Source organism: Capra hircus, chromosome 1 (genome assembly GCF_001704415.2).
Source record: "Capra hircus breed San Clemente chromosome 1, ASM170441v1, whole genome shotgun sequence".
NCBI lineage: Eukaryota > Metazoa > Chordata > Mammalia > Artiodactyla > Bovidae > Capra > Capra hircus.
This window is the reverse complement of record NC_030808.1, coordinates 98,127,991-98,155,355: the sequence shown is the minus strand read 5'-3', so window position 1 is coordinate 98,155,355 and position 27,365 is coordinate 98,127,991. Positions and strand designations below refer to the sequence as shown.

The window sequence follows — 27,365 nt, the reverse complement described above, 5'->3', positions numbered from 1 at the left end:
ACAAACTCTCACTGCTTAATTGCTTTTAGAGATGGACCCCTGCACGGGTGGGAATGGATGTGCCTACATCTGTCAGAGTGAGAATGGCGTGGCCAGGTGTGCCTGTCACCCAGGGTACCAACTATCTGAAGACAAAAAGGCCTGTGCTGGTAAGAAGTTGAAGCTGATGGATTAATTGGGTAATTGTTTGCAATTTTGTGGTAATTCAGTTTTGAATAGTCAGAACAGCTAGGAGAAAGGTGTTTTCATTTATGCTTAAAAAGAAACACTTATATACTTATTTGATTATTCTGAAAGGTATTTTTTATGATACTATTCAATACAAAAGCTCAGTGAAATTTTTAGTTACAAAAAATAATCTGGTGTGGTTTCAGAATTAATTCTTTCTGTTTTCTGTTTTTCATTCTGAAGTGAATTCCAAAATTAATATTTCAAAACCTTCCATAATTGCACAAAGAGTTTTTTATTATAGGCTACAGAAGGTGGGGCTAACCTTTGAAAATAAAGTATGTGCAAATGAGTGTTCTCAGAAGTTAGGAATAATTAAAACCAAAGAGAAAGAAACTCTAGAAATACAAGGTTACATATTTCCATTTCCTAGAAATAGCAAAACAGATATACTTCAATTTAAAGATGAAAGTGATAAATTACTTCATGACCAGAACTAATAAATGAAGTCATTCCTGTGGGACTGTCTTTGTTTCAAGAACTTCTGAGAAATCACAGAATCCTTCATTTTCATCACGACATCTCCATGAAATGAAAAACAGTTTATTGGGGTTAATTAAGAAAATACAAAATGTTTCCTGACTAATGTGACTGATAAATGCTTTGAGAAATTGAAAAAGAATTAGACATAAAAATTAGTGTTAAATTAGTTTTTTTTTTTTTTTTCTCTAAGCCAAAAATAAGATAAAACTTTCTGTGGATTGTTAAACATACTTTTGTGACAGAGAACATTTATGCTTTGGTCCTCTGTTTACATAGAACCTACCTTGCTCTGTATCTGGCACAAAATAGGATCTTATTAAATACCTGTGGAAGATTGAGAAATATATATACAGCCATAATTTATAGACTATCTTTTTCAAATTTTTATTTTGATATCTAGTGTGTTATTCCTAAAAAGACTGTCTCAAAATTTACTGCCTACTTAGAGTTTTGTAAATACCTTAGAAAGATAAGCATTTCTCTTAAATTAAGAGTCCTGGTGGGAGTGACACGCAGGACAATATAAGGAGGAAGTTCTATTTGGGAAAATGATGGTGAAACCTATCCATTTAAGGCAGGGGTGGAGTAAGGGGAGCATAAACTTCCTGGGCCACAAAATGATGTTATACTGAATAGACTTGTCTATTGCTGTCGAGAAAAAGAGGGCACCAGGTTTTAAATGGCACTGTGACGATCATATGTGGAACATATACTATGGATTGCTACTTAAGAAGACTCCAAATCTGCATTGTGTGGGACCACTTGTACTGTCTTAAGTCAGAGAGATACCAATTTTGGTTAAGAGTTTGATATATATTCACAATGACACATTCAAGTATTCTATCTGTATTGTTAGGAGATAGAAAAGGTCTATTTTTGTTTGTTTTCTCTTTCTTCAAATTAATAGATGGCAGTAGTTTCTCATGGGGCTTCCCAGGTGGCTCAGTGGTACAGACTCCACGTGCCAATGCAGGCAATGTGGGTTCAGTCCCTGGGTGGAGAAGATCCCTTAGAGAAGGAAATGGCCACCTAGTCCAGTATTCTTGCCAGGCAAATCCCATGGACAGAGGAGCCTGGCAGACTATAGTCCCTGAGATCACAAAGAGCTGGACACAACTGAGCAACTAAACAACAATAAGAAGTGGGTCCTAATAGAAAAAAGCGGTTAAGAACATGAATGAGACCTGCCGCAGAGTTCTTATCATTTTACATTGGTTTATTTGCAAACATGGAGCCTATGTGACATTTTACTGTCATATTTGTTGGCATTGTTGTCAGGGGTTGAAGGGGAGGGGATGCTTTCGTTCATGTTTATAGTTTGTAAATAAGTCTTAATTCCAGCTCCAAAGACACAGCTCCTGTGTATCTCTTTCTGCAGACCTAAATGAATGCACTGAAAGGCTTGCTCCCTGCAGCCATCGCTGTGTGAACACAGTGGGATCTTTCACTTGTGCTTGCCAACCTGGTTTTGAGCTGGGAGCTGATGGAAAACAGTGTTACAGTAAGTGACAGTGATCGCAGCCCAGGAATGTGTAGCATTTTACAAGTATTAAGCAAGAGGAATAAAAGGATGGTGCTGAATAACTTGCCAAAGTAAGAGCTCCTTAGAATGTTTTCCACTGGAGTAGGGTGGGAGTGGGAGCTTAGAAGGCCAACCCCCTCATTTTAATTTGATGAAATAGGAGCCCAGAGTCCACAGAATATGGTCAGCATCATGATCCTCTTTGGAGACCACAGGACTAAGTCTCAGTTCTTCTGGATTGGGGCTCTCTTGGACCCACGGGTCTCCTTTGTGAGGAGTCTGTCATCCATCACCACCTCTGTCCTGCAATATTTATTGGACAGTAATAACTCCAGTGTAAAACTCAAGGGAAAGGAGCCAGCAAGAAGGAAAGAACCAGCAGGGTGAGGGGCAGCCCTAGATGGTAGTACCATGTCTGATTTCTGATCTCAGCTCCAAAGATGCCCTTCCCAGTTCTCTCCCTTCAGGGCCAAAGCCCAAAGTTCAATAATACAAAATTAGTCAGTGACTGAACTAGGGCTTGAACTAGTGTCTCTAAGCTCTAAATATATTATCCTTTTAACTTTGTTATGTGCTCGTGTACATCATACATCTCTTGATCAGCTTTGATCATGAAGAAGAATAAAGATAGTGACAAGCAGAATAAATCAGCCAGTGTTCTTATCTAAGCTCTCTCATGAAGATTCAGTCTTAAGGTCACTAACTTCTTCATTCTCCTCCACTGCATAAAGCTCTACATTTACTTAATGCCTGGGTTGCCAGTGTAGCCATAAGCTCTGTTGGTTTATTTCTACTGCTTAAAGACAGGGCAGTTTTGCTGCGGTGATATTTATCTTTTAAAGAGCAAACTAAATAAGATGGGAGGGAAGAATTAACTACTAATTAGGATATAACTTTTTCCAAAGTGAGTCTTTCTCTTGGTGCCCCAAGGAGTTCTTTCAGGCAGAGAGAAATGTCGATGGATTTTTCTGTATTATTAATATTTTGGCTTTTTAATGTGGTCAGAGGTTTAGGAGATGAGGACATTTTACAGATGCCTGAGATAAAAACTCCTGCGATCAGACTGGTGCATTCTCAGCTATCATGAAAGAGGGGGCCATTACTGCTAATGACTCGTGAGGTTCAAGCTTTCATAGAATTTACTTGGGAAAGCAATTTGCCCTAGAGTTGAATACATTTGGTTGAAGTGTATTTTTACATTTATTTCCCTTATGTGAATATTTGGCTAAGTTCTTTGTGTAGCTCTCACCAAACCTCAATATTTACTAACTGACATACAAAACTCTCTTGGTGAAAATGAATGTTTCAAAACTTGTAGGTGGAGTAAATGTTTTCAGAACATGGTCATATTTAACAATAAATTATGTATTCTTCATATAGCAGCCTATTTTAGGCAAATATTGTTTTAACTTTTTCCTAAGACAACGATATTTTGTACCTATGTCATTTCTTTTCAGAAGTTCTCAAAATACTGTATAGCATAAATGTTGAATCCTCAGTGTGTTCTATGAATTAACTATCACTATCTTGTGGTTAGTAATTTAAAAATTCCAGATCCAGCATGGTTAAATAAAACTTTCTACAACTACCAGGCAAAATATAGTGAACTTAAACTCCATACATATTTAATGCATATTTAATATATTGAGCAAATAATGATTATTTGCTATGAGAAAACACAGGGATCAGTTTTTAAACATTTTAAAGAATATTTTTAAGTATGATAGTTTAACTGTATCATCCATGTCAAAAACATTTACTTCTGGTGGTAAGTTATAGGTGAGTATGTACTTGTTTTAGCCTCGTATAGTTTTTGTGAGGTTCCAATAATACCATTTATTTTTAAAGTAAATTACCTCCAGCAATCTTAGAGCCACATTGATCACAGGAGAAAAACAAGAACCAGAGCCAAAATTTGAAATTTGTCTCCCTAAAGAGTATATGTTAACATATTGTGAAAAATATCAGTTCCCTTAATTATTTCAATCTTTCCTTTAGCTTTCTCATTTAGCTCAGCTCTAAACTAGCTGTTTCTAAACCCAAAGGCATTCTTATTTTCAACAATAAATTGATTAGCATAATCCTTCTTTTGTTTAGTCAATCATTCAAAACCTATTTTTGAACATCTGTTATGTGCTGGGTGATACAAGATGATGAAGGCAGAGAGGGATGAGCACAAAGACAGGGATATGTCCTGGCTGCTATGGGATACATAAGGCTGCTGCCTACCATAGACAGGAGGCTGAGATCTGGGAGCATGATTTCTGTACTGTAACCATACAAGAAAAATAGCAGATACCTCAGCAATTTAAATCATAATATAGGTTCTCAAAGAATGCCGCAACTCTGAGTGTCTTTGTTCTGGTCTTTCCCATCTTTCTTCTTTCAAAGGATTCAAGAGGTAAAAATGGAAGGAAATGAACCAACGTAGTCACTCTCATTAGAGATGTGTCCAAGCACACAAATGAAGAACAATAGAGACCAATGGTGAAAATAGCAGAGTATCTAATTCCATATTTTTCACAATGATTCAAAGCATTCTTTTATTTTTCATTTTCTCACTTAGAAAATGATTGATTATAATACCTGTGTGCTCAGGAAAATTGGCATCTATATATTGAGGTGGATGTCCCCTCAAATGCCCCAAATTAGTGGCATGTACCACAATCAGCAAATTGGTGTTTGAATTAATAGGATGTTTATATACAAAATGACTCTTGTATACATCATAGCTATGATGCTAGTTACATATAATCAGCTAACTCATTGGTTTTGTATTCATACTTTTGTTCCATTATTTTGTTCCATACACTGCTCACAGCCTAGGAAAGGGGCACATGTTAACATATCATTAGTTTGAGAACAGATAGGTCAACTGGCAAACTATTTGCTTTCTGATCATTGATTCAGTACACACACACACACACACACACACACACACACACACACACACATATACTTACACTCTGAAAATACCAAGAATTGCCATAGGTAAGTATCCTTTAAGACGTGTTTAATAACCACTGGTGGACTCATTACCTTTCTGTATCACCTTGTCATTTTAATATTATTTATAGGTTTATTATTATTTTGATATGATATAAATATTTACAGGGCTTCCCTGGTGGTTCAGATGGTAAATAATCTACTTGCAATGCAGGAGACCAGGTTCAGCCCCTGGGTGGGGAAGGTCCCCTGAAGAAAGGAATGGGTACCCAGTATTCTTGCCTGGAGAATTCCATGGACAGAGGAGCCTTAGAGGGCTCAGTCCATGAGGTCACAAAGAGTAGGACATGATTGAACACTTTACTTCAGTGTCAGATATGTACAATGCTTAATAGTTCTCAAACTTTCATATGCTCAGAGTGTTGACAAATTTCCAATAAAGTTTGTCCTCTTCCCAACAGAGAGAGAGCACCAATTATTGCCATGTATTCATATTTCTCTGTTGTTATGCTAATAATCCTCCCTTTGCTTGTTTTGGAAAGGGATTGAATTGGAAATTGTCAATAGCTGTGAAAAGAACAATGGTGGTTGTTCCCATCGCTGTGAACATGCAGTTGATGGGCCCTGATGCTCCTGTAACCATGGACACCAGCTCGATTCAGATGAGAAAACATGCATAGGTAATGTATGGTGAATGCTATCTTCCTTCAGAAGTTGCCCTGGATTCATTTAGCCCTTTCTTCTCTAATACTTGGTGCTGTAATGTAGCCACAACTCTCAAACTACAAGTAAAATGAACAGTGTCTTTGGCTACTGGATAATGTAAAAGAAATATTTATTGAAAGAAGATATCATAGTGTTTCAAGATACTTACTTTGAAGTTAAAGAAGATTTAAAACTTATTAGCGATATACGTGACTTAACAGTTTTATTTCTGGAAAATATTCCAAAGCTTATCTAACCATCTAATGTAATTTGTGATTCAAACAACAAATGCTGCCATCCTAATTCTCTCCACCTCAAGCAGAAGCAAATCATGTTCATTGGTTTTCAACTTGGTGATAATTTGGATACATGTTCAACTTTGACATGGCAGGTAGCTATATTCCAAAAGCAAACATTAGAAGATATTATTCTTTGGGAAACCCAGCTCAAAGCCATAGGAAAGGATAACTTTTTCAAAATATTATTAAAACGTATCACTGGAGACAATGAGAAGAATAAATTCCACCCCAGCTTGCTCCATAGTGAAATGTTTAATCTAGAACTTCTGAGAAAAAGGAATATCTACCAAAAATTGGGAGAATGAGCATCTCTAGTGTTCCTACTCCTGCAAAAAATTTCCCTGACATCACTCTATCCCTCTTTCTTAGCCTCCCTATTGTTGGAAGCAGCTATTTTGCCTCAGACTTTCCTGGTATACTGTTGCATTTTGTAAAAAGCTCTTGAAAGAAAGAGCATTTTTTCCTTTATTTACATAATAGACTTCCCAAGGTGATGTTTCCTACAAACCTTACAGACCTCAGACCTCGGTGTGGCCAGGTATCAGCACACAGCAGTCAATCAGCAATACGTTGGGGCTTCCCAAGTCATACAGTGGTAAAGAACCCACCTGCCAGTGCCAGAGGCGCAGGAGACTCGGGTTTGATCCCTGAGTTAGGAAGATGACCTGGAAAAGGAAATGTCAACTCACTTCACTATTCTTGCCAAGAAAATTCCATGGATAGAGGAGCCTGGTGGGCTACAGTCCATGGGGTCGCAAAGAGTCAGACACAACTGAACTACTGAACATGAACATCAAACTAAATTACTATGTGCACTGGGTCTGAGAGCACCTACAAGCCTCTAAAACAATTTGTCATCATTTGCAAATTAGGATACCCTATTTGCATGTTTTCTTTTGTGATATTTTATCTAAAAATATTTCTTAAAAATTATGATATGAGTACTACAAAAAAAAAGAAAAACAAACCTTTGACCATCTAATGCTACTCAGTGTAGCTCAAAATAAATTGAAGTACCATAAGTAAAGAGGTGAATTTCAAAAGCCTAAGTTGTTGGGATTTTTTTAGTTTGGCACTAATGTAACAGAGTGAACTTTAGGGGATTTTAAAGTATTTGGGTTTGATAAATTTTTAAACCAAAACAATGTCTTTGCTTATTATTTCTTAATCCAACATCACCTTCTGCATTTTTCTCACAGTCTACAGTGGTTAGCTTAATGAAGCCAGTTGCTTGCCTTGCACCTTCTTACGTAATGAAAAATATGCTTATAGATTTCTACCTTGCTAGCACTTGGATCTCTGGAAAAAATAAAGAACTTCTTTTCTTTTTTCCCTCCTCCCTTCTTCCTTCCCTCCCTTCCTTCCTTCTTATCCTCTTCTTTTGACTGTTCGTTAAGGGAAACTGGAATTTTGTTAAGGCTTTTGTTTGAAGCTTATAATTTGATATCTTTCCTGATTCTTTGAAAAGTACAATTTGGTAAAGTTCATATTTACAGCCAGCAAAAATCACATCTGCCAGGGTCAAAATATAGAAAATTACATATTTATGAGATTTCAGCAGTCAACATGATGACATTATTTTGTTGATGGCTCAAGTTTATTTCATTTTCCAACAATAAATAACACTCATTCCTAAAAACCAAATATTCTCTAGAGTAAAGGCAATGATTTGTTTGGAGTGTGCATATATATAGTCTGCCTACTTGCCTGAGAACAGATTAAGGGCATGAATGCTTTGTAAAAACATTCATGCATGAGAGAAATAATTTTCTTTTTAGCTTATTTTAGAATCAACTTCTTCTTACATGAGAACATACAAATAAATGTGAAGATAAGTTATCTAGTCTGCAAATGGTCAGTCTTGCCCAAATGCAAGCATTTATGAGGGATAAAACCTAGTGATGTGTTAACACAGTTTGAAAGACAGCTATACAAAATACAAGTGTCTCACCAGCAATAAGTTGACTGATTTTAACAATTGGTAGTTATCAGAAAAAAAAAATTATTCTACTCTTTGGTGCTTTATTCAGTGACTCTGTGTGGGAGACAGATACAGAAGATCAGGTCCTTTCAAGGTTTACTTTTGATGCTTTTCTGAAGTCATAGTTGAAATGTTTAATTGTTTTACTTGCTATAATTGATTCTGTATTTTTGATTAGGGCTAAATTTACAGGTGAATTTCTCTGCAGTATTGTAATATTTGGTATATTGGCCAATGAGGGAAAATATGATCACCAGAGAGGCAGAGGAATTAAAAATAAGATCTTACCAAAAAAAAAAAAAAGATCTGAGAAGGAATAAAAAAATTTAAGGAAACATGATATAAGGCTTGAAGGGACAGGGCATTTTAAGAAAGGATGCATGGGATTTCTAATGAGTTCTATACATGAGACAAGAAATAGCCCCAGAGGAAATAGAAGAAGAATCCAAAATGGATCATAAAATGATAAATTGAAGAACTCATTTTTCCCATTAATATGATGTGATTGTGCTTCTTACTAGGTAGAATAAGGAATAATGAGACAGATGTATTTAGAGGCTCTGGTGGTATATAATACTTCAAAAAAAAATCTTGAAATAAGAAACCACCCCCCCCAAAAAAAAAACTTAAAACATAATATTTTAACCCCAGTGTTCATTACAGCAACTATTTACAATAGCTAGGACCTGGAAGCAACCTAGATGCCCATCAACAGATGAATGGGTAAGGAAGTTGTGGTACATATAACACAATGGAATATTACTCAGCTATAAAAAGGGAGTGTATTTGAGTCAGTTCTAATGAGGTGGATGAACCTAGAGCCTATTACACAGAGTGAAGTAAGTTAGAAAGAGAAAGACAAATATTGTGTATTAATGCATATATATGGAATCTAGAAAGATGGTATGATGTTCCTACATGCAGTACAGCAAAGGAGACATAGAGATAAAGAACAGACTTTTGAACACAGTGGGGGAAGGAGAAGGTGGGAATATTTGAGAGACTAGCATTGAAACATATACATTAATACATTACCATACGTAAAATAGATAGCCAGTGGGAATTCGTTTGTGAATTCCCAGTTTATGAAACAGGGAACCCAAAGCCCATGATCTTTGATAAGCTAGAGGGATAGGGTGGGGAGGGAGGTGGGAGAGGGGTTCAAGAAGGAGGGGACATATGTATACCTAATGCGAATTCAGGTTGATGTATGACAAAAACCGTCCAATATTGTAAAGTAATTATCCTCTAATTAAAAAATTTAAAAAAAAAATAAAAAAGCAACGTTTTAGATAAAAAACTGAAGTTTTAAGTGTTTTGCCTTCTATATCTATGCTATGTAATCCAAAAGACAAAGGAAGTTTTAATGTAAGAAAGGGGGAAAAAATATCTAGAACTTTATGAGTAGCACTGCTTGTGACATCTTGCAGGAGAAAGAATGTTTTGTGTCCAAATGACCTTCATTTAGATATTTTATGGTGACCCCTAATGATGGTTAATTGATTGCACATTTTTTCCTTTCTCTTGTCTGCCTTTTCTTACATTGGTTCCCTTTCCAAGGTTAATTGAGACACTGATCTTTTATATATGTGGCTGTTCACGTAGTTATGGAGCAAAGGGATTTTTGTAAACCCAGCACTGACAGGCCACCCAACTTAACAGCTCAACAAAGCAGGTAGAATTGAAGACCTATAGCCAAAAACCCTGACCACACAATTTCCAGATGTCTAGCAGTGGGCGATGAGTCTGTTCTATCCCTTAGCCAAATATATTACAAAAGGTTATCTCAAAACTTAGAATAAATAATCCTTTGCTGAAAGGTTTCAGTTTGATCTATTCTGGTTAATTTTTATTTTCCCTAGGGCAAATAAAGGAAGATACATGGCAGATTGTAGAATTCTAGAAAGACAGTGCCAAAGGAGACTTAAAGATCATAATTTAGGAAACTGTCTATCTGATAGGACCTTCCAGGGTAATAGTGTCACCAATTTTAGTAAAAACTCATCCCCATCAATATAGCATCGAAAAGTTCAAGCAAATGCCATGAAATATTCTGTAATTTAATACATAATGTTTAAGATGCTTGCCTGTGCTCTCTCTGAATTGCCTTTAACCACTTTTCTTCCCAGTCTTGTGAATTCTTTTCCTTGGAGGCATTCTTTCATCCAAAGTTCTTAGAACACACACATAGGGGCCTAAGACTGCCTCCTTTCTGTAGCTGTTAAATGTTCACTCAATGGAATATTTTAGCTCTGCTTCTCAAGCTGGTTTTTTTTTTTTTTAATTGTTGTTCTTCAGGTTCTCTGTCTATTCAACCAGATTGCTGTTTAAATGGGAAAAATAGCAGAGAGCTCTTTCCCTGTGCTTATAAATGCATTTGGAGATTATTTACATGCTTTTCAAATAAATACTAGGCATAGGAGAAGCATGTCAGAAACATTAACCTAAATGCAAGCCTCATTCTTTTTGTGTTACCGTTTATTCAGTGTCTGTACTCTGTAGCCTGAGAAATAGAAAATAATTAGTAAAAATGGTTTTAATTTAGAAGTGGGGCTTATCAGCATCTCTATAGGTGGATTAAATTCCTATCTCTTAAATAACAAAAATGTCCTTTCGCCCCTTTAGACCTTGATGACCTTAGTTCTGATGGTTGTGGATGTGATGGTAAATTCCTGAGCTCTAACATGAAATCCCTGATGTGATGGGGCAATCAATGAAGGAGGAATATCTGAGGCAGAGGGTTAGGGTGAGAAAGAGGCTTTCACCTTAAAGAAACTTGGATCTCTCTGTGGTCCAGTCACATACTATTGTATGAACTTGGGTGACACTAAGTGCTCTGAGCCTCAAATCCTCATCAGTAAAGTGAAGACAATTATGGGATTACCAGATAAATTAAGAAATGTAATCAATGTAAAGGGCCTGCTACTGTGATTGACATCAAGAAATCACTCAACTAAAAGTAGCTATTATTATTATTATTATTATTATTATATTCATTGGTCCATAATCCCTTTTACCTAACCTAATACACATAGGCAAGTGAGAGATTCCAGCAAGCCATAGCATAATGCTACAGGAATCCCTTATGGTAATCATGACTGGAAACCGAGTTGATTATTGAAAGTTATTTTAATTAGACAGCAGCAGCAAAAGGATTGCCATTTCTTGAGCCATAGTATCAGATTCCTTTATATATCTGATGTTAATCTAGCTAATGTAAGTTTCAAGATGAGTCATTCTATAATTTTCTAACTGATTTGTTGCTTACCTTTTAGAGGATTTCTAGCTGACATATATTTTTATAATATCATGAAAGTGAAAGTGAACTGAAATTGTTAGTCACTCAATCTTACCTGACTCTTCGCAACCCCATGTATGTAGCGCACCAGGCTCCTCTGTCCATGGAATTGTCCAGGCAGGAATACTGGAGTAGGTGCCACTCCCTTCTCCAGGGAATCTTTGTGACCCTGGCATTGAACCCAAGTCTCCAGCATTGCAGGCAATTTTTTTACCGTCTGAGCCACCAGGGAGGCCCCTATCCTAGAGGAGTTTGAACTTAGTAAATTCACATTTTTGTGAAGGGCTCATATAAGCCATTGCTAAAAATTACTTTACCAAGTTTACCCTGAATATATAATCTTTAAATTTTTATTTGTGGTCATTATTACCACTATTTTGAACCATATTTTTCTTGAAATAAAAAATGAGAATATTATTACCTATTTCAATAACATTCAAATTACGTAAGAAGACTTTAATGCCTCAGAGAAAATAGTGTTTCTTTGACTAAAGAAGCAAATTCTTACATTCTGTTGAGGATGCTAGGTATGTTTCTTCACTTAGATGCCAAACTCCCCAGCCTTGCAGTGTCGATAACAACAAAGAACATACAACTATGATATCTATATATTCTAAATACAGTAGAACATATTACTACTTACACCTCCCATCCAATTAACAGGGCCAAAAAAAATTGAATTTTATGTACCATCTGCTGTTAAACAGAGTGAGCCAAAAGATGATTATATGGCGAGAATATACATACTTGGGTACACACGTCCAAATGGAAAAGGTATTCACAATCTGAGGCCAGCCTAGAAGCTCAGTTTCATAAATGACCTTTTAGAATCATGAACACACTGACCGAAGCCTGGGCTCGGATGTGAATTTAACACCAGTAAGTTGTATGAGATCAAAACTTAGGATTCTTCCATCTCTAAAATGCTCCACAAATCATGTACAAAATTATGCATTGAATAAATGCTTTGCCATAGATGTTGAATAATTCAAGAGTGAATGAACATTCTGCTAAATGATACACAGCCTGAGACTATGTAAGTTTTAAATTCTTCATCAAAATCTTATGAACGAGATCTCAGAAAGACATTGTCTATGCATATAGATAAATGATGGTAAACTTGGAAATGAATAAAAGGAAAATAATTGGCAGGATATTTTTGAGGAAGAATTTGGGGTCGGGGAGATCCCCTGGAGTAGGAAATGGCAACCCACTCCAGTATTCTTGCCTGGGAAATCCCACAGACAGAGGAGCCTGGAGGGCCACAGTTCATGGGATCACGAAGAGTCAGACACGTCTGAGCACACAGCACACACGGACGCACACACTCTCTGTATAGCCGTGCATTGTTATTCGTTAATAAAGGTGACAAATATGCCCACGAGTTCATAATATCTATTTTATCTCTACACCAAAGAGCAGACATTGTTTGAATTTTCCTAGATGTGGATGAATGTCTGGACGTCAGCATCATCTGTGACCAACTGTGCATCAATTCTGTTGGAACCTATGAGTGTTCTTGTGAGGAAGGCTTTAGAATTGGAAGTGACGGGGAAACTTGCATCTGTAAGTCTCTGTGAAGAATTCTATCAAATCTCTTCTAAATGACTTCAGCCCTTGTCTTGTTCTTCAGGAGCACGAGACCATATATTCTTTAACTCAACCTGTCCTCCCCTTTCTCTCTTCACAGACTAAGATCTTTTCTTTTCCCCTTTTGTTCTCCCCGTGGCAGTTTCCACTCTGTGCTTGCTGTGTCTCACCTTCATTTACAATAGACTGTTTGAAATGGTCTTCTCAAAGACTTTTACCTTTCAGCTACCCCCTGCCTTGGCTATCTAGTTCAAACGCTTCTCATTTCTCTCATCAACCCTTGCTCAGTTTTTCCTTCTTTTAACCGGCATGTGGAATCTAGGCATTTCTCTGTGTGGTCTTAACTTTAGATGATGAACCAGAGGAAGAAGAAGAATTAGACATTGTGAAGTTTCCAGGTCTTCTATGCAAAAGCCCACCTCAACTGCTTCATTATGTGGCCACCTCTGCCTCTCTCCTATGAAGATGAAGACCATGAGGAAGAGGGACAAGAAATTCCAGGAGAGCTGACTGATTTGCACAATGTTGGTGGGTAAATGAATGTGTTTCATTATAATCACCTCTTCCCTCTATTTTTAGATAATTCACAGAGTTTCTTTTATAGACAATTTTGGTATCAATATTTAATGCCAAATAAAAGTGTTTAACGTGATATTGACAAGAGACATGGGACCAAAATTACTTCTTCACAGCTCCCTATCAAATTCATCATCTGTTATCTTTCTTCCTTTTGCCAATAAAGGGTTGCTATGTATGTATGCATTGACAAGGGGGTGCAGGGTGATGGAAATTTGATACAGTGAAATGGAGTTGAAAAATATATTTGAATTAGCATCATGGAGACAAGGATTGGGGCCTTTTAGTTCTAACAGTTTAAACTCAACTAGAAGTCATTTTTGTATAGTTAAAATTTACTTTAAATAGCCTGAAAATCTAGATCCTTTTTAAATTGTAAAATGCAGAGAACCAATGGTTCAATATGCTCAAATGGACCAAGAAAAAATATCTTTACAAATGTGCACAGTTTTTCTTATATCTCCACTCAACAGAACTCAAGCATCAAATCAATTCTGATCAAAATAAATTAGCATAACTTCTTTCAAAAGTAACAGTTTGCAGCCAGTCTGCTGCTGCTTTTTCTTTTCTTTGTAAGACAGAGCTGCTCTTTTTGTTCTTCCTGTATTCCTCGTATTTTAAGAGCATCAAACTTAATGATTGCCTTAGAATGCTATCAGTAAAATGAAGATTTGTTTATATGTGATGGTCAAACATAACATCAGTAATTGCATCTACATAAAGATAGAAATTCTTTAATGTTTCTTAATCAAGCTTCTGATACTTTGGCTACTCAAAGTCACAAGTGAAATAGTTCAAGGCTACCCGGGCAGTTAGGACTTGAAGGGCCAAGGTCTAGAGAGAAGAGACATTCAGACAAGTAAGATGGACAGTCTGTGCCACATTCTCCTTGAGCCATCTGCTAGTGGATGGGCAGTGCAGATAGAGAAGCCAGGAAATCTATAGATAGCTGCTGAGAGGGTGAGGAGCTTAGCGCAGTTACCAGCAGTTTTGTGGTGCTAGGAGGTAGACTGTAATTCAGAATCTGCCAAGGTGGAGAAGCCGCGCTAAACATGACAGGCTTTCAACTGGGACATCTGAAAGACCCATTGTGAAATGGGCAAAACTTAAAAACTAGTGAACCCACAATATGGCTGAGTTTCATAAGCATTATATTGAATGAAAGAAGCTTGATAACCAAAGAGTGCGTACTTTACGATTCTATTCATATAAAGTTTAAAAATAAGGGTAAATATTCCATGGCAGTATAAATCAGAATGGTGCTTAATTTGTAAGGCTAATGATTCAGTTCAGTTCAATTCAGTTGTTCAGTCGTGTCCGACTCTGTGACCCCATGAATCACAGCACACCTGGCCTCCCTGTCCATCACCATCTCCCGGAGTTCACTCAGACTCACGTCCATCGAGTCTGTGATGCCATCCAGCCATCTCATCCTCGGTCATCCCCTTCTCCTCCTGCCCCAATCCCTCCCAACATCAGGGTCTTTTCCAATGAGTCAACTCTTTGCATGAGGTGGCCAAAGTACTGGAGCTTCAGCTTTAGCATCATTCCTTCCAAAGAAATCCCAGGGCTGATCTCCTTAAGAATGGACTGGTTGGATCTCCTTGCAGTCCAAGGGACTCTCAAGAGTCTGCTCCAACACCACAGTTCAAAAGCATCAATTCTTCGGCACTCAGCTTTCTTCACAGTCCAACTCTCGCATCCATACATGACCACTGGAAAAACCATAGCCTTGACTAGATGGACCTTCGTTGGCAAAGTAATGTCTCTGTTTTTCAATATGCTATCTAGGTTGGTCATAACTTTTCTTCCAAGGAGTAAGCATCTTTTAATTTCATGGCTGCAGTCACCATCTGCAGTGATTTTGGAGCCCCCAAAAATGAAGTCTGACACTATTTCCACTGTTTCCCCATCTATGTGCCATGAAGTGATGGGACCGGATGCCATGATCTTTGTTTTCTGAATGTTGAGCTTTAAGCCAACTTTTTCACTCTCCTCTTTCACTGTCATCAAGAGGCTTTTTAGTTCCTGTACACTTTCTGCCGTAAGGGTGGTGTCCTCTGCATATCTGAGATTATTGATTAAGAGTCATCAAATCACCTTTGATTTTTTTGTGATGCTGGTGATAATCTTTATCTTCATCTGGGAGGCTTTTACATGAGGTTGTTGACAATGTGGGGAAAAATTCTGAAGGGTACATTTGAGTTTTCCACATTTCTTTACCTGTATATTAAATCTCAGTAAAAAGGCTTACTTGGGAAAAAAAATTGTATAAAAAATGCTAGAAAACACACACACACACACACTAAAGTGCTGGGAACATTATTTCAGTGTTCAGAAATCAATGGTAATTTCTTTTCTTTTTTTTTCACTTTCTTGGTAAGGTAAGTTGGTAAGTTGCTCAGTCGTGTCCGACTCTGCGACCCCATGGACTGTAGCCTACCAGGTTCCTCCCTCCGTGGGATTTTCCAGGCAAGAATACTGGAGTGGGTTGCCATTTCCATCTCCAGGAGATCTTCCCAACCAGGGATTAAACCCAGATCTCCCACGTTGTAGGCAGACGCTTTACCATTACTTTCTTAAAGAGCCTAAATATTTTTTAGGGATTACATTCCAAGCTCTGTTTTAAAAGGTATCTCTTTGCTGCTATCTTTTTCTGGACTCTTTAGAAAATGTGCTCAAGGTGCAAGTCTATTTGTTGGGGGAAGTAAAGGGTTTCATCTTCATTTTCAGTAATGTAGATAGTGCATGTAGGGTTCACTAAAGTGGTATCACATTCCAGTTTGTTTAGATCACACCTTCGGACACGAATGCAGTTTGAGCTGTGAGGACTGCATGAATGGAGGCTGATGCCAGGAAGGAAAGAGTGAGTGTTCCTGTCCCAATGGCTGGAGAGGCTTTCTTTTTAATGAAAGTAAGTAATACTTTGGAGCATTGATTGGGGGTGATGAATTCTCCTTTTACTGCTGGTGAACTACTGGTGATGAGTTCTTTCCATGTGTTCTCCCTGAAATGTTTTAACAAGATTAACGGTTGATAGGGATGGGAAACCAACTTATTTGCTGTGCACAAAGAATGTCTGTGAAGCACTGAGGTTTCAAACTGAACATGTGATTACAATGGGAAATTTTGTGTTCCCTGGGAAACTTGATGTGCTATCTCTTGTTTAATAAAGGATCCTAATATCCTCAGCCTGTAAAAATCCCTCCATTTAAATAAATCATTAGGCCCTGGTAAGCTACTCCCTGTGAAGAAAAAAAAATAAAATGATTTTTGTTATGAAGTATAATTAATGGAACTGCTTAACTGTTGCCTCTTTTTGTTTGTGTTTTCTTATCTTTTTCTTTAAAACTTATGTAAGTACAGGCAATGACAATTTTAAGATTTTTCTATAAGCCTCTCATGAGAAAATGTCAATGATTTGTACAATAATACCTCCAATAAATGTTTTCCTTTATATTTTAAATGGAGGTATATTTGCAGGTACTAAAACTGCCAAGTAATAAAACTCAAATATATTGACTACCTTTATTTCCTTTTTCTCTTTTTAAATTTCTCTTATAAATTTTTTAATAAAAGAGTTTTCTTTGTGAATGGCTTGGAAGATGGTATGAGCAGATTTTTCTTTTGAAGCCCCTGAATATGGGAAGAAAGAGCACAAATATTATTTCTATTATGAAATATAAGAGAAGCAAAACCTGGATTATAACATAGCGAAGTGGTTTCAGTTAGACTGCTGAGGACTTTCCTCAAGCATCACTCTGATCTTGTCTCCCTGCTGCCCAAACAGCTTCAGAAGTGTCCCATTTCCTGATACATAAAGCTTACGCTTCTAATCTAGTCACCAACAACCATCTATTATCAGGCCCTCATAAATCCTTCTCTCTTTTTATCCACAGCTCTGACCAGCTTATTATTTCCAGCAAACTAAACTACTCACTACTATCATGCTTTGTACTTTTCAGCTTTGTGCCTTTTGCTAAACTGCCATCTTTGTCTATTGCCATTTATGGCATGAAGCTTTATATGAAGGCCCTAGTCTTAACAGCCATTTATATTTCCAGTGGATTTAAAGCTTCTCTCTCTTCTTCTCTTTGTCTATCTGTCTGTCTATCTGTCTCCATCAGATTCAAGTTAGCTATGCTCCTGTTCTATTTTCCTTGCTAGCCTGGGAGCTTATTTATGTGTTTCCAAATTGGAGGCTCCAGTGCATGAATGAATGAAGCTTTATATTGAGACATTGAGCTATGTTGATCGGCCACTTCATATAGGCAACTATATAAAATGGATCAAATAAATTTTGGGCTTCCCAGGTGGCTTAGTGGTGAAGAATCTGCCTGCCACTGCAGGAGACACAGATTTGATCCCTGAGTTGGGAAGATCCTCTGGAGAAAGGTATGGTAACCCACTCCAATATTCTTGCCTGGGAAATCCCATGGACAGACTGGCAGGCTACATACAGTTTATAAGGTTGAGAAGAGTCGGACACCATTGAGGGACTAAGCACACACACAAATCAATCTTATTGCATGACTATTAGGAAGTAAATGTTTATACCCTTTATTGTAAATTTTGTTGGTAAATATGTGTCTTCCACACCCTTGATCCATAGCATGTTAGCATGAGAAATAAAAGTAGAAATCTATTGCAAATCCATGAGAATAAAACATGTCTGACACAAAATTAATATACAAATGTTGAAAATGAACTTCCTGATAAAATGAAAATAACACAACCCCTTCTTTGGTTTTGGAAAAACTTAAGATTCTTTAAGTGTTCACATGGTCCTGTAAAGGGCAGTCTGGCCCTGAAAGCAGAAATGTATATCTTCTTTGCATTTCCTCTCTGTCTCTTTCATTTTTTTTCCTGTAAAAATTAAAACAGAGCCATCCAAATTGGAAAAAAAAAAAGTATGATCACTAAATCTTTAACAAAAAGGGAGAGTGAGGATATTTTCTTAAAAATCCCTATAAACTGTAAAAATGAAAATGACCAACCATTCATCACTAGTATTTCTAAGAGTACCAGCTCTTCTTATGCAGCAAGAGACATTTAAAAAAAAAATTCTTCAGGGATCTGGAAAGTTAGTTTTCTCATTGGTTAGATCGTCTAACCCAGTATCTTTATTGGTCTATAATGAAAACATCTACTTGGAAGTTTTAGGAATTTCGGCAAGTGGTTACAGAGGAAACAACTAAAAAATTACTACATATTAATTTTAACAGCACACTTTAGGACTTCATTTCTTTTAAAGAAATTTCATGTTGACTATCTTATTTGTTATTGTGAGGGGTCTTTCCAGTAGAAAGAGAAGACTAAAGTATTCTCATACGACAAATGAATGGGCTATGTATTATATGGAAGGGAAGACTCATATCTTTTTCCAAATCATCCAGTTACGGTTTGGGACATGTTTGGTTTCAAATTTTCTTCTCTTGATAAATGTTCTCTTTGATGTTAATGAAGTATTTAGCAAATCCATGATCCCCTGGATTAGGAAAGGGCAAACCACTCCAGTATTCTTGCCTGAAAAATTCCATGGAGAGAGGTGCCTAGCCCTGGAGTTGCAAAGAGTCAGACATGACTGAGCACTCGCCTGCATGCACATACTCTGATACCATATTCTTTTTGTGGGAGAGTAGCAGGTGATAGTGTCAGTGTGCTGATGTAGATGCCTTGCTGTAACCCAGATACTGTTCAAGCTACTTAAACTTCCTTAGCTTCATTTTCCAGGGCTATATATATATATATATATATGGAGAAGGCAATGGCACCCCACTCCAGTACTCTTGCCTGGAAAATCCCATGGACGGAAGAGCCTGATGGGCTGCAGTCCATGGGGTTGCTAAAAGTCGGACACGAATAAGCGACTTCACTTTCACTTTTCACTTTCATGCATCGGAGAAGAAAATGGCAACCCACTCCAGTATTTTTGCCTGGAGTATCCCAGGGACAGCGGAGCCTGGTGGGCTGCCATCTATGGGGTTGCACAGAGTCGGACATGACTGAAGCGACTTATCAGCATATACATATATGTATATTTAAAATGTGTAGTCTATAGTTGCTATAAAAATTCAGAGAGTTACTACATGTAAATTAGTAATGCAGGTCTCAACCATGGTTGTTGCCAGTTTACTTCTTTATTGCTCCTTTTTTCCCCTTTCCTGTTCCTTTCCTTGTCATAGTAACCAGAGGCTTGAAAGCAAAGAAAAAAGTGAGTTAGAAATCAATTTTCCATATTAGCATCTGGAATGGTGTAAGGGGGGTAGATAGAGGAGGTAATAAAAATGTAGTTTTTTAGTATTTAGCCAATGATGATAAAATGTCAATTTAAATGGCTACTGAAATGATCTCAACAGCTGTATTTACTCAAGCTTAAAATCATGGACATTTTCCACACTGTATTTATTTCTAATGGAATACTAAGCACTTCCCCCCAAAATAGCAAACCAAAGAAAACAATTGCTTGTCTTTATCAGTCTCTGACAGTGCAGAATACCTTGTAATCCTCAAGATAATCTTAGTTACATTCATTTCTGGTTAAAAACACATGGCTCTTTTTTCCTACATTTTTTTCCTATTTTTCAAAATGGAAGGTGCAGTTTGTTTCTCATTAGGGTTAGTGACATCTGTACAACAAAAGTGTTTATGTAGTTTTGAAAATGTGAGGGTAAGAGTTTAAGGAGCAAGGGAAATTTTGCATGTAAACCTTGTTAGCAGTTCTTTAGTCAGCATCATTTTAACTACCTGTACCAGTAATTCCTCCAGGAATGATGAACAGGCCAGAGACTCTTCCTGGGTCTGCAAGTTACAGAGACTTTAATTACGAGAATCAATTCTAATAGGCAATCTATTTTCTCTCTCTATTTGTGTCACAGTGAGTGTGTTACACTGCATATTCACCTTCACTGTTTTCTTCATAGCTCGTTCCCCAGAGACCAGTGTGAGAGAGTATGATGACATCTGTGATTGTCAGAATGGAGGCACCTGTGACCCTCTGACTGGGCGATGCAAGTGCCCCCCAGGGGTTCATGGGAAAACCTGTGGAAACGGTAGGAATGTCTGGTCCTGTAAGAGAGCTCTTTAAGCTCTTGAGGTTTCTAATAAGAAATAGAACAAAAGCTGAGTCTGTATTTTTCAAGGTGGGCTTTTCTGAAGACATAAAGTGCTATGTATGTATGTATATACATACACACACACACACACAAGCACACAATTGCTTTGACTGACAAATGCGTAACAGAACAAAATAAGTGGTACTTAACTCTCCAGCTGTGATCCATGCAGGATGAATCCTGATACAGATAAAACCTTTCTCATCCACTGAGCAAAATGTTGAGTTTGTGTGTACAGGTTTGCACACAGGGGCTTGGGTGAATTGATTTGCTCTGCATTCTAAAAGAAAGAAGAAAATGAAGCTCTTTGGATAAATCAGGGAGGATGTGAGATAAAAACCAAAAAAGGAAAGGAGAGGAGACAGAGAGGAGAAATGATGCACGAAAAACTTACGAAATACCCATCCAGTGAGTGCCGTGTCTGGATTTTTCATAGAAACCAATCAAGAGACCACATTTTCTACATGGGCTGATAAAACACAAAAAAAGAAACTGCTTGTACAATCCCAGGAGCTGAAGGCAGAGAGTCATGAAGATGTAAGTCTTCAGGGATTGCCAGAAATCATGGAGAGTTTATTAGATTCTTACAGATTGTAGAACTGGGGAGATAGAAAAACCAAGTTTAGTTTGCTCTCTGAGAGGTGCAGGAAGGCTCATGCTCACACCCTAGTTATTTATCCCCCAATTTTTATTCATTTATTCAAAATATATGTATTAAGTGTTGCAAGACACTGTGCCAGGCTTTATGATATGTTAAGAGAACAAAAATGAAAGAGACCCTGGTCCTTCCTCATGGAACTCACAGTCTTGTTCAAAGCAGACATAGGTTACACATGTGGGTAGGTATTTCAAGTTAAATCTTAATGTGTGCTTGGAGGTTGAACCATGAGGGCCCTTGCAGACTGTGTGAGCCAGGGAATGGCTTGTAGAGAAGTTAGCCTTAAGCAGAAGTGTATAAAATGAGGAAACATGAAGCAAGGCAAGAGAGAAGGAAAAGCACTGCAGACTCGGGGGGCCACGTGTGACCGGACTCTGAAGTGAGAAAGAACAAGGTGATTTAGGGGTGCCCGAGAGGGATCTGCTGATAGAATCAAAGTCAGGAAGAGCTACTGCAACATAAGGTCAGCCAGCGCAGGGGCTCATTTCTTGTTACATTTGGAGTTTTTAACCTGACAGCAATGGCAAGTCATTGCAGAATTTGGGGCAAATGATATAAAATCATAGGGGTCATTTTTTAAAGATCTCTCTAGTCTCTTGATTAATCAGATTAGAAACATCTTACCTTTGGCAGTCTCCTTATTTTACATAACAATAGCTCTAGTGAGGTTTGCACGTGGGCAAATATTCACTTTGTTTGTCTTTCTACCCTCCAGGATGCCCAAAAGGATTCTTTTGGAAGAATTGCAAAAGGAAATGTAACTGTGCCAACAATAGCCATTGCCACAGGGTATATGTGGAGCCTGCCTGTATGTGTGAGCCAGGGTGCTATGGGAGGTTTTGTCATTTGAGTAAGTCTAAGACACTCAATTTTCTCTGTGTGTGAAGTCAGAAAACTCAGAAAATTACTGAAAATATTTAATGTCAACTTAAAGAAACATCCAACATCAGAGTTGTGAGCTCAAGTTTTAATCAAGGTCTTGCTGAAGACTAGAGCCCAGGAGACAGCCACTCAATTAGTTCTGAGGAAACTGCTCCAAGCAGGTAAGGGAGAAGTCAATTTATTTATATGTGTTTTTATCCTCCCTTGAGCTTGCCAGGTGGCTCAGTGGATAAAGAATCTACCTGCAATGCAGGAGATGTAGGGGACATGAGTTCCATCCCTGAGTTGGGAAGATCCCCTGGAGGAGGGCATGGCAATCCACTCCAGTATTCTTGCCTGGAGAATCCCATGGACAAAGGAACCTGGTGGACTACAGTCCACTGGGCCACAAAGAATCAGACATGGCAAGCACTGAGTGCGCATGTGTACACTACCTGCCCATACTCATCTCATCTAATTTTAGGGTTGACTTAATTGGCACCACACCTGTTGTGTGATATTTTACCTTATTATTTATTTATGTAAAGTAAAATGCCTTATATATTATTAAAGAGGAAGTGCAATAATATGAAATACCCTGTACATTTTTCGTGTTATCACCAAGTTATGTAAATCCATCTCTCTGTAAATATTTTAAGGTAATTAAAAAAAAAATAAGACTCTACTAAAAAATGTATGTTGTTGCTCAGTTGCTAAGTCATGTCTGACTGTGTGTGTGTGTGTGTATATATATATATACATATATATATATGTATGTATATATATATATATAAACATGTTGATAAAAGAATCTGGCTCTTTGAAATTCTCCCTGAGATAGGCATCTAACCATTTAAGGTCGTGTTTATCCAAAGCACAGAGTGCCTCATCCTGTTTTTAATCCTGAATTCTCAGAGTTTACTGTTCATAAGCAACTTCAGTGGCTTAGGACTTATTAGAACAAAATGGTGAGCAGCACATCTCTGTTCTTTGTTTACATTAGACAAAGGAAGAAAGTAAAAAGCACAGCGTATTTTATACAATCATATTATATACATATCACAATTTTTGTTTTAGTCTTTATTTAGCCTCCTTACATTATAGAATCTGTATTTTGATGAGTGAAAAAGATATCCTGAAGTCTTTTTCCTAGTTAGTGTTTACCTTAGTTATTGAGAGGGAGATGTTAATAGTTCATTTAAGTGGATATTCCACATTTTATGGAAATTAAACATCAAAAGTCCAACACACTGAGTTCTAGTGCAAAAAAAATCCCTAAAATGTCTAAATCATGCTATTCATTTTACATTTGTGACCAGTAATCACACACTGTCAAAAATGCAAGAAAACACAATCACCAATAAGTGTTTCAGCTCATCAGTAACTTCTAAGCTATCTCCTACTGGGACAGCTCTGGGTGCCCACCTTAACATCCCACCTTGAAACTGTGCAAGTCCCTGTGAACCTGAAACAGTCTGCACCTCACTCTTCCACCTATTCCATAGTCCCACCTTTGAAAATCCTTCCTGAGGGAACCTCAGTAATATCATGACCTATTTAAAATATCAGAGACCTTTTAGAGTCTTACATTGTATTTTTAGTTGAATGTCTGTGGACCTTATCTATTTTAGAAAAGGCATGCCCCTTAAAAACAGAATAAGCAGTGAATTCTCCAATAAGAGAGCCAGTGAAGGCTTCATAGAAAAACAAGCCTGGGTCTGAAGCTCTAATACTTTGGCCACCCAATGGGAAGAGCCGACTCATTGGAAAAGACCCTGATGCTGGGAAAGATTGAGAGCAGGAGGAGAAGAGGGCAGCAGAGGATGAGATGGTTAAATAGCATCACTGATTCAATGGATGTGAATTTGAGCAAACTCCGGGAGATACTGGAGGACAGAGGAGCCTGGGATGCTACAGTCCATGAGGTCACAGAGTAGGACACGATAGCAGTGAACGGCAACAACAGGAGAGAAGGTATGGACAAGGAACAGAGAACAGGAGAGAAGACCTGGGTAAATGAGAACAATGCAGGTGCTGACGATGTATCACAAAGCACTGGATACCTCCTAGAACAAACCTAGAAAGAAAAAAGATAGCATCATTTCTGTTATTGTTCCAAGGTAAGAGGATACATCGCATTTTAAAGTAATAATCCTTGAATTTTTCATAAGCTAATATCAGATATTTTTGTGAAAAACATTCAAATCATAACTCATCTGCTCAAAAATTTAAAAAGCAGATGGTGGTGGTGGCAATGGTGGTTAGCAATTGGAATGTGATCCTCTTTAGAAAAAACATACACATTCCAGGTCTTCAGGGCTCATTGCTCAGACTTGAGGCTTCATTTATTAATGCCACTTGCTTGGCCCTAAGAGGCTTGAATTTGCTACCCTATATTAGCTTTCTAGTCCTGTCACAGTGAAGCACCACAAATTGAGTGGTTTAAACAACAAAAATTAATTGCCTCATAGTTCTGGAGGCTGGAAGTCTGGGATTAAGGTGCTGGCAGGCCACATTCCTCTGCAGGCACCAGGGGAGGAACAGCCCAGGCCTCTCTCCCTTATTTCCTGTACTTCCTTGACTTGTGACAACAGAACTCCAGTATTCTCACAGCATTTTCCCTCTGTGAGTGCCTCTTGTTCAAATTTTTCCTATTTATAAGGACAGGAGTCATATAAGACTGTAAGTCTAGCCCACATCAGTATGACCTCATCTTAACGAATTATGTCAGCAGCAGCACAATTTCAAATACGACCTCACCTTAACTAATTACATCAGCAAAGTCATAATTTCCAAATGAGGTCACATTCTGAGGTACTAGAGGGAGGTGCTTAAACGTGCATTTTTGGAGGACATGTTTCAATGCATGGCAAACCCTGAGAAAACGCTAGATTACCAACAAAAGATTTCTTCTTCCACTTTTTCCTTTTTTTCCCTCCCCAGTGCTATGTTCTTAATATGCTCAATTGTCACAGTTAAGTATTCCATGGTATAAGCTGTCCACTGAACCCCTGTTCTACAAGCTGAACCAGGAAGAGCAGGGCCTGGAAACTAATCTAGAAAAATGAGCACTGGAGAGTGAGCAAGAAGCCCACATCAAGGAAGACAATAGCTTTGAAAGCTGCTGGGGGTTGGTGGGTCTAGGACAAAACTCAGCATTTAGAAAATGCAGGAAGGATGAGGAGGTATCATCCAAATAGGATACTATGAACAGTGAAAAGGGCCCCCGTTGATAATTCTGTTCAGCTTTAAGGGGTAACTCTGTCTGTCCCTGGTAACTGAGACAAAGACCACCCTCCATGGTGGATTGTAACCACCACTTCAGATTACCTCTACTAATAACAGCACACATTAGCAAATGCTCATAATTTCCATCTATCAGAAAGTCAAGTGGTTTATTTTGTTCTCACCAAGCAGTTTTCCACAGCAAAGCCTATACAGGTATATAATACAATTTGAGCCTGGAGGGCACTTGAAAGATCTTTTATTTGAGTCCCTTAGACTCCTGTAATGGAGAAGGCGATGGCACCCCACTCCAGTACTCTTGCCTGGAAAATCCCATGGACGGAGGAACCTGGTGGGCTGCAGTCCATGGGGTCCCGAAGAGTCAGACACGACTGAGCAACTTCATTTTCACTTTTCACTTTCATGCATTGAAGAAGGAAATGGCAACCCACTCCAGTGTTCTTGCCTGGAGAATCCCAGGGACGGGGGAGCCTGGTGGGCTGCCGTCTATGGGGTCACACAGAGTTGGACACGACTGAAGCAACTTAGCAGTAGCAGCAGCGGACTCCTGAAATGTGGGAGAAAAAAATTGTCAGTTATATTTTGGAAAGGAAATTGAAACACTGCTGCTGCTGCTAAGTCACTTCAGTCGTGTCCAACTCTGTGTGACTCCATAGACGGCAGCCCACCAGGCTCCCCCCATCCCTAGGGTTCTCCAGGCAAGAACACTGGAGTGGGTTGCCATTTCCTTCTCCAATGCATGAAAGTGAAAAGTGAAAGTGAAGTCACTCAGTAACTCCTCAAAAAGATAACTAAGATAACGGCATGTTTTCCTGAATGCAAAGGTAGCACTTTCTCAAATTAGAATTCCTGTGCTGACTAGCATCCCTAAAACTCAACAGCATGGGAAAAATGATGAAGGAAAGGCAAGCACCATTTGCCAAAGATGTGGCCAAGATAATGGTGCTGTCAGGATGAAGGTTTTGGGTCATCTGCATGATGTAGAATTATTGCAGATTACCATATAATGAAAGGGAATGAAAACAATGGCGAGCCTTCCCGTCAATGCTTGTCTATAATTGCCAAACTGCGACAGGATGGATATGGGGCCTGGCAGGCGTCAGCAGCCTTTGGAGAATATAAACTACAGGCACCAATGGAGCACATTGAGAAGCAATTTCTCTCCCAGAAGCACCAAAGCCTTTTAAGTAGTTCAGGCTTCACTGTTCACATCCAGTTGCCAAAAAGCAAATGAATTGCTTGATTTGAAAGACATTTGTTTCCCTATTTTTTTGGCAGCCAGGATGATCCCCTTGTTTTTCCCATAATCAGGCCCCACAGAACTACATGCCTGCGCACTCACAATGTAAAAGAAACAAAGCGTGGTTTTCAGGTGACCGCTTTGCCTCAATCTGCTTGCAGACTGTCCCAAGGGGGCCTACGGAGCTGGCTGCTCTTCAGAATGTCAGTGTGTGGAGGAGAACACCCTGGAATGCAGTGCCAGAAATGGCAGTTGCACCTGCAAATCTGGTTACCAAGGCAACAGATGCCAGAGAGGTACAATCTGATGATAAATTTTATTTCTTCTCTAATAACAATGCTCAGCTTTGGTTTAGCACCGTCTGATCATTAATTAGTTACTTCACCCCACCCAGGTCCTTGGGAAATCAGTAAACTTTGTCAATCCCCTATTTGCAGGTGAGGAATCTGAGACAGGGGGGCAATAAAGCCATTTAACCTTGTCTTCTTAGCCTGTGATGTTAGCTGTCCCCTTGCTGGCTTGAGCAAGGGAAGAAAGATCACACTGCAGAGAATCTTATCCTAAGAAGATGCGAGCTGGCCAATCACTTCTTAGAGCTGAATTAATCAAGTAAGGGC

The 27,365-nt window shown here is 38.3% G+C and overlaps 1 protein-coding gene across 1 annotated transcript in view; it reads left to right on the top strand.

Annotated features, from left to right (window-relative positions):
• Positions 1-17,104, top strand: part of LOC102190915 (EGF-like and EMI domain-containing protein 1) — a gene marked incomplete at its 5' end in the record, with an annotated part of 494,420 nt that extends 477,316 nt beyond the window's left edge. Inside the window, 7 exon segments of the mRNA XM_018050267.1 lie at positions 30-149; positions 2,090-2,212; positions 5,722-5,859; positions 12,906-13,028; positions 13,403-13,490; positions 13,492-13,580; positions 16,411-17,104. Coding sequence (XP_017905756.1) covers positions 30-149; positions 2,090-2,212; positions 5,722-5,859; positions 12,906-13,028; positions 13,403-13,490; positions 13,492-13,580; positions 16,411-16,550 — 821 coding nt within the window.